Source organism: Myotis davidii, unplaced genomic scaffold, assembly GCF_000327345.1.
Source record: "Myotis davidii unplaced genomic scaffold, ASM32734v1 scaffold443, whole genome shotgun sequence".
NCBI lineage: Eukaryota > Metazoa > Chordata > Mammalia > Chiroptera > Vespertilionidae > Myotis > Myotis davidii.
The window spans coordinates 166,338-174,470 of record NW_006294062.1 but is presented as its reverse complement, the minus strand read 5'-3'; the positions used below and the strand labels follow the sequence as shown (position 1 = coordinate 174,470).

General features: G+C 57.8%; 1 protein-coding gene across 1 annotated transcript in view; it reads left to right on the top strand.

The window, feature by feature from the left end:
* The first annotated feature begins 1,766 nt into the window (after positions 1-1,766).
* SERPINA10 (serpin peptidase inhibitor, clade A (alpha-1 antiproteinase, antitrypsin), member 10) overlaps positions 1,767-8,133 on the top strand; it is a 14,199-nt gene continuing 7,832 nt past the window's right edge. Inside the window, 5 exon segments of the mRNA XM_006767953.2 lie at positions 1,767-1,902; positions 1,905-1,943; positions 4,148-4,867; positions 5,908-6,181; positions 7,447-7,597. Coding sequence (XP_006768016.2) covers positions 1,821-1,902; positions 1,905-1,943; positions 4,148-4,867; positions 5,908-6,181; positions 7,447-7,597 — 1,266 coding nt within the window. The 5' untranslated portion in view covers positions 1,767-1,820.

The following is an 8,133-nucleotide window of genomic DNA, read 5'->3' as shown; positions in this document are numbered from 1 at the left end:
ATAATGCATATTTGGGAAATGGAGAAGAGCAGAAAAGGGGGAAACCCGTGTTCAGAGAGGACCTCCGTTAGCCTTCAGCGGGTTTTCTTTCAGTCTTCTCTCTGTACATTTTGTTATTTTTTCATGTTTTTATATTTTTATTGATTTCAGATAGGAAGGGAGAGGGAAGCAGAGAGAGAAACATGAATGGTGAGCGAGAATCATTGATCGGCTGCCTCCTGCACGCCCCCTACTGGGCACTGGGTCCGCACCCCCCCACACCCCCACCCCAACCCCCGCAGGACCCAGAGGCCAACCAGAGGCCTCTCTGTGGGGCCAGGCGACCCCTTGTCTAAATAATGTCGCATTCACAGGACCAGGAGTTGGGACTTGGGCCTATCTTGGGGGGGAGGGGGGGTATCTACTCTTGAACCAAACAAATATAACAAAATTACAGGTATATTATTTTTTGACCCAAAAATCCCACTGTTAGGAATGTGGCCTAAAGACACACCTCCAACTCCTTTTAAGAGTAATCTGCTGGGTGTCCTTGAACAAGCTAACGGCCCTCTCTGAGCATCCGTTTCTCTACCCTCCAGGGAGCGCTTCTCATTTCCCTCCTGAGGAACCTTCGCAACCAATCCATGTGTCTCTCTAATATCAATATTTCTCTTTGGCTCTCCCCCTCCTTTCCGACATGGAGCCGACTGGCTGCGGCCCGCCCACTTTTTCCTGAGCTGACCGTGCCAGTAACGGGCCTTGGCTGCTTTTCAAATTTGCTCTATTAGCCCCGCCCTCGCCGTGAGAGGTGTGAGGTGTGAGGTGCGAGGTGGCCCTCGCCTCCCCGAGGAGTCCCAGGGAGGACGGAGCTGTCTCCCCGTTCACCCCGGTCACCAGAGGCCTTCCTGCCAGCGCTTTCCTGGTCTCTCGACAGGTGCGTGTGATGCGCCGCAATCGGGAGCAACTGGACATCAGGGGGCCTGGGCCCGCAGTCCCCTCGGTAACAGTCCAAATCCGGGGCCTGTGCTGGCCCAGAGGTTCATTCTGGCACTAAAATTACACCACAAATGCCACCCAGTAGCCCTTCCGACCAGGTACCCAGCGGTGCGGGCAGGACTCGTTAAGCCTCCGCGTGGGGGTGGGGATTCCGGCTGCAGCGCTGGATGGATAACGTGTGCGACACAGATGGCCCCACCGGCCGCGGCTGACAGCATCCCCACGCCTTCCAGGGGAGTGATGCCAGAGCATTTACACATTCAAAGAAACATTATTTCCTTATACTTCACTTTTATTTCCCCTCCATGTTATAGAGCAGTATTTCGCTTTTTTAAAAGATCTGTGGATACGCTGTAGTAACTATCAATTTCACTTCAGGGTAGTCAAGGGCACATGAAGTATTTCTATTGTACAAAGGAGGGTCGATGGGGCTTTTTGTCTTAAAAGGCCTCCCCCAGCCTTGACGTTGGACACTTGAGGACTCTGGGACCTGGAGTCTGGCCAAGCAGTGAGATGACCTTGAGTTGGCCTTGCTTGCTCAGAGCAGGGTACCTGCCTGTCTCTCCGCTGAACCCAGAGTTCCTTGGAGGTTGGGGGAGCAGGTCTTCATCATCTCTGCCCCGCCCCCCACACGTGCCAGCGGGTTGGGGACTCAGGAGGCCCCCCTTCACAGGAGGCGTGGGCGCCTGCGACAACGCCACCCCCTGGGGTTGCGAAACAGAAGCTCCCCTTGGAGGGATTTCCACACTCGGGGTGGGAGGGGCAGCGCGGGGATGTGGGAAGCCTCTCTCCCTGTCTCTGCTTTTCCAGAAACTCCAGCATCTCCCACAGGCCGTTAATCAGTAATGGCCCCTCGGGGGCGCACTTTGGAACAGCAAATATTTGCTGCAGGCTCTCAGCTGCACGCCCCAACCTCTGCCTTCGCCCTGAAGAAGGACCTTCCCAGGCACCCGGGGGCACCCAGACTGGTAAGAGGCCGCAGATTAAAGGGAGACCTTCGCAGTCCAACCAGCGAGGCGTGGGCTCTAAGGTGAGGGGGGAGTCTGGGCAGCGCGGAGCCCTCACTCGTGGGCCGGAGAGGCAGCGGTGGGGTGAGAGGCTGCTGTGGACACAGGGGCTTCCTCTGAGGAAGGAGGAGAGGGCATGAGGCTTTAAGTCCAAAGAGTTTGTGTCCGCAGCACTCACTGTTCAAACCACACTCAGCATCCTGCTCTCTTCCCCGTCAGCAAACCCCCCACCTCAGGGCTGGGTGAGGTGCTGCTCACCTGATGCGGGGCTGGGAAGTGGTGAGTGAGCTGAGTTTCTTCCCACTCAGGTTCTCTAGGGTGATGCGTCGGTGTGCTTGAGGGGTGCCCTGCGCACAGATTCTGTCCGGTTCAGTAGGTGAGCATGACCTTAGGGCAGGGGTCCTCAAACTTTTTAAACAGGGGCCAGTTCACTGTCCCTCAGACCGCTGGAGGGCCAGACTATAGTTTACAAAAAAACTATGAACAAATTCCTATGCACACTGCACATACCTTATTTTGAAGTAAAAAACAAAACGGGAACAAGTACAATATTTGCATTTGCATGTAGCCCGCGGGCCGTAGTTTGAGGACCCCTGGGGTAGCTTATCAAGTATGCAATACCGCCATGTGTAAAACCAGTATACATCCTTAATTTAAAAATACTTTGTTGCTAAAATATGCTAACGACCGGCTGAGCCTTCAGCCAGTCGAGCCCTTTTGGCTGTGGAGGGGGCTGGCCCTAATGCTGAAAGCGCAGCAACATGAGGCAGGCCTGCATACCGAAGCGTGGCCAGGGGCCATTTGGACGCTGCAGGAGGTACTTACCCAGCATTTTCGACTGGGAGCTCCTGAACTCGGCCTTGATGTTTAGAATTGCAGAGTTCCCTAAACCCTGACATTTAGGAAACACGGCAGATGTGTTCCACTGGGTGAGGTAGTGACTTCCGGCACATTCTGCTGGGCCATTTAACGTAAGCAAGAGCAGTGCACTGGGTCCTGGGCCAGTGTCGCCTTGTGCCAGGCACAGACGAGGACACAGCGCCTACGTGAGGGAGAGGCGGCTGGGAAACTCCATAGTGTCACACGGGGCCTGTTCAGAGTGAGGGTCTCCACTGCTGGGACTCCTGTGAGGCCTGCAGCCTCCCCTGCCCGATGCCCACTGGGCTGACTGGCTGCCCTCCCAGCCCCTCCTGGGGCATCTCAGTGACCTGCCCAGCCAGCCTCTGGGTCACAGACCTGGAGACCAGGAGCTGAGTGTGGAGACTGTCGGGCCCACAGCCCAGCCCTGGGGTGTTCACGCAGACGGGAAAAGTGGGGGTGCTCAGGGGCCAGGCTCTGCGCCCGGAGGCCAGGGAGCCTGGAGAGGTGTTCGGGCTGGGCCGGCTCATGGTGAGGAGCATGGGGTTTGGAGACCCACTGCCAGGGCCAGAGGACTGACTCCACGTGGGGCTGAGGGCGAGGACGCACTTTACAGTAACTTTACAGTCTCTGTGAGGGTTGGAGGAGGTCGGCCCAGGCCTCACTCAGGACAAGGGGGCTCATGTCTGTCGGGGGCCTCCAGGTACAGTGGCGGAAGGGAGAGCTGGCAGGAGCTGGGAACTGGGCACCAGGGCTGTCAGAGGGGCGGGGGGCAGAATTCTCACTACCGAGTCAGGCAGACCCAGCACTTGCCCTTTCCTGGCCCTGATGGCTACTCTGACCCTCTGCATCCCCAGCCAAGCAGGCCCCAGACCCAGGGCCCCGAGACCCAACTTGATGGGCTGCTGTTGGCCCAGCGATCGGGGCAATGAGTAAAGCCAACCAATAAAGATCTGTGCACCTCCTGACCCGCCCTGTTCTGACCCCGCCCAGGCAGGCGTGGTCCAGACCACATCCTCTCTCATCCACTGCTTCGTGAGACGTGGGATGAGTGGGAGAGAGGGGAGGCCAGGAGCTGCCGCGGGCTAGGGCCCAGGGGGGGTGGTTCTGTAACAGAATCCCCTCCTCGGGTGGACCTCAGCCACCCCTCTTCCTCCGGTCTCCCTGAGGGGACTCGGCCGCATGAGCCAGAGGTAAGCCCCTGCCCCACCCCCCAGAGGGAGGAAGTGGGTCACTGGAGGATGGACCACAACACAGGGACAAGGGACGGCATCAGGCATGATCACCAACCTGCTCTCTTCTCCCAGGAAACCCTGCTGCTGAAGAGCAGCGCTCCCTCGGCCTCCACGCTGACCGCATGGCGGCGGTACTGCGCCTCCTGCTCCCCTGCCTCCTGGCCCGGGTGTGGCTGGTGCCCGGCACGGCCCAGGCGAGGCCACAGACCCCTGCTGTCCAGAATGAGACTTCCCAGGAAGTGCAGGCCCCAGAGGAGGAGGAGGAGGAGCCCTGGCTGATGGCCAGCGGGCACCAGCTCTCTGAACAGACCTCCAACTTGGGGTTCAGCCTGCTGCGCAAGATCTCCATGAGGCATGAAGGCAACGTGGTCTTCTCCCCGCTCGGCCTGTCCTTGGCCATGGCGGCCCTGATGCTGGGGGCCACGGGGCCGACCAGAGCCCAGCTGGAGGGCGTGCTCGGCCTGCAGGCCCCGAGCCAGACGGGGCCCGGGCACCTGCCCGCCCTGTTTCGGCGGCTCAGACAGCACCTCTCCCGCAACCAGGAGCTGGGCCTCACCCAGGGGAGTCTGGCCTTCGTCCAGGAAGACTTTGACGTCAAAGGGACCTTCCTCAATTTGTCCAAGAGGTATTTCGATACCGAGTGTGTGACTGTGAATTTCCACAACGCCTCGCAGGCCAGAAAGCTCATGAATCATTACATTGACCGGGAGACGCAGGGGAAAGTCCCCACGCTCTTCGATGAGGTCAGTCCCGACACCAAGGTCATCCTCGTGGACTACGTCTTGCTCACAGGTATTCTGAGAATGTTCTGCTCCCCGAAAGCCGGTCCCTGCGCAGCCCCGCCCCTCCCGCTCGCCCCGCGTAGGGTTAACGCCAGTGACTTTCTGTGAGGCCGGGTCTCACAGGCAAACCGAAACAGGCAGGCGCTGGCCGTGCGATGTCCCGGCACAGGCCGGGCGTGCTCCCCCAGGGCCCTGCCGGTGGCCCACGTGCTGCGGCCCCTCGTTCCCAGCCCCTCTACGCAGTTCTCCACGCCTCCAAGGTTCTGATGCTGACCCTTCCGGGCGACTATCTGTGAGATGTGGGTTACATCTTTGCTCCTTCACTGGCTCCTTTTGTGAACTGGGGCAAGTGACAATGTCTCCTGTCCTCAGACTCTTAATATAGAAAATGGGGACCCTCCCACCTACTGTGCAGATGAGAGTGAGGCCCAGCGAGGTGAGCCTGGGCAAGGTCACATGAGGCCAGACTCAGCGAGGGGGTCCTGACACTCACGCCAGACCCTGTCCGTGCCCTCTAACGGGCAGGGGCTGTGTGGCCGCCGCTGCAGCAGGAAGTGACACTAGGGTCTCGCCAAGCCCAGGAGAGTGTGCTTCCCGCCGCCAGGCACTCCGGACAGTCTGTGTAGAGGGCCATGCTCTGCACGCTGCTGGCCTCTCTGGCTCGGGTGGCTGTGTCATCAAGGGTCCCCTTCTCGCAGGACCTGAGCAGCCATGGGAGGTCCTCAGTCCTGTCCCAGGGCGCCTGCCCGCACGTGGCTGCGCAGACTAAGGGCCAGCAGAGGACAGGGCAGGATGGGTGCACTTCCTCACGCTGTGTGTCCCCAACGGGCCACAGGTGGATCCGGGTTCTGCCAGCCGGGAAAGAGGCTGGAACAGGCGGCCTCTGGGGAGCTTGTTTTGCTGCCTGAGCTGTGGTCAGAACACACCTCCCGAGCCCACCCTGCCCAGTTGGGGCAGAGAGGGCTGGGCAGCGCTGCCCTCCGTGACTTGAGCAGGCATGCTACCCCGGAGGGGTGGTTTCCACACCGAGTTCTTTTCTTTCTTGTCCAGGGAAGTGGTTGACGCCCTTTGACCCAGTCTTCACCAAGGCAGACACTTTCCACCTGAACAAGTACAAGACGGTTAAGGTGCCCATGATGTACAGCGCAGGCAACTTCGCCTCCACCTTTGACGAGAGACTCCGTTGCCACGTCCTCAAGCTGCCCTACCGAGGGAACGCCAGCATGCTGGTGGTGCTCATGGAGAAGATGAGCGACCACCTGGCCCTGGAGGACTACCTGAGCACAGACCTGGTGGACACGTGGCTGAGGAACATGAGGACCAGGTACGCCAGGCCCCTGCCCAAGACCAGCTCAGTCTCTGCGATCCTCACCACCATTCCGGGGCTCAGTGTCCGTCTCCCCCGTGGCCGATGGGCTCCCTGGGAGCAGGGGCTGCTTTGCCCTGCTTCCCTCCGTCCTGGCATCTCTCACGGCGCCTGGCTCATTCATCCCCTTGGCCAGGCACTGCCACACATGCACAATGGAGCCCTCGTGGAGCTCACATCCCAGTGCAGGGAGGTGAGGGAGTCGCAGTGCAGGGAGCGAGGGGGCACCAGGGTGCAGGCGCCCCCAGGAAGGCCTGGAGAAGGTGGTGGCGGAAGTGAAGCAGGACCCTGTGGGTGTCTTGGGGGAGGGAAGTGCTACAGGCAGAGACAGTCTGGGATGGGAGAGTGCCTGGTGGGTTTGAGGAACAGCAAGGCAGCAGGGAGGAGAGGAGGTCTGATAACCAGGGCCCAGGCCCCAGAAAAGATGGGCTTTTCCTGAGGGACATGGGGAGCCCCAGGGGATCTGAGCAGAGGAGCACCAGGGTCTGACTCACAGCGTGTGGAGTAAAGACACTGCCAGGAGCTCGCTGAAACCAGCCCATCAGGATGCTGCCCTGGGCTGTGGGCTGAGTGCGGCAACGCTCTGAGTGACCAGGAAACTGGTACTGCAGTTTGGGGCTACACCTCATAAATTAAGAAATTGAGACTTCTTTAAAAAGATGAATCTAGTGTCAGTTATTTGTGTTCATGCTTCTTATTTTTGAGCCACAGAACTCATCTTTTTAAACACAAATTTCAGAGAAATCCAGTGCATATAAAACAGAATATCGGCATGTCTGCCTGGGGAGGGGGGACCCCCTTCACTCCCTCCTGCTGTCCATCCCAACTCCTAAGACTCTGGAACGCCGCGGGGCTGCAGAATCTAGACTGTGGCAGCAGCGCCAGCCTGGGGCCTGCAGGATTGCTGCAAGCAAAGAACTGCTGCAAGGAGTTCCTTGCTTTGGGCTGTTTTAAGACATAGGGAAAGGGATGCAAAATGCAGTATCCTTTGCTGATGAGACCGTGAGTCACTGCCTGGGAGATAAAACCCGTTCGGTGAAGCTGAAGTTACATAGCTAATAAGCCAGAGCGGTTTCCCATGAGCCAGAGCATCACAAAAGAATGGCATGAACTGTGTCCAGTGAGCGACTCATTAATGGGAACGACCTTGGAGAGAGCGATCTTTGTAGCCTGCAGCCTACGGCTCTGTCTCCATTTCCCCGTTACATCTGCTTGTACCACAGACACATGGAAGTTTTCTTCCCGAAGTTCAAGTTGGATCAGAAGTATGAGATGCATGAGCTGCTTAAGCAGATGAGAGTCACGAGAATCTTCTCACCCTGGGCCAGCCTGGGCGAGCTGTCGGCCATGGCGAGAAACCTGAAAGTGTCTCAGGTAAGCCAGTCTCTCGTGCGGACCCCAACCCCGAGGATGAAGTCGGGCCCAAACCAACACGTTTTTGCAGATGACTTTAATGTTGATAAAATTCCAAGTTGTAGGAGAAGCTTAGATTTAAATCCCGAGGGCTTGACTAGCACCTGAGTTGGACGTTTTAAAAACTTTGAGCTACTTTATTAAAACATTAATTTCTCTTATGGAGTGCTCTCCCCCTCCTCTCACAAGCACTCAAGAAGTGTACCCCTGACAAGGAACTCATTCATGGGTTCATTTAAAATGTCATGAAGTCACACCACTCTCAAGATGAAAGAAACCCCCAGATGCTGCCTGCCCAACTTCCACCCTTGTTGGAGCCCCCTCTATAATATCCCTACACTTTATCCTCCAGTTTTTCTGCCTTCTTCCCTTCCTTCTTCCCTCCCTTTCTTCTCCTCCCTCCCTCCCTTCTTTGTAATGCTTCCAGTGACAGGGAAGCAACACTTTGAAAAGCAACTCAATCCACAAATGGCCAAAACTGTAATTGTTTTGTTTTC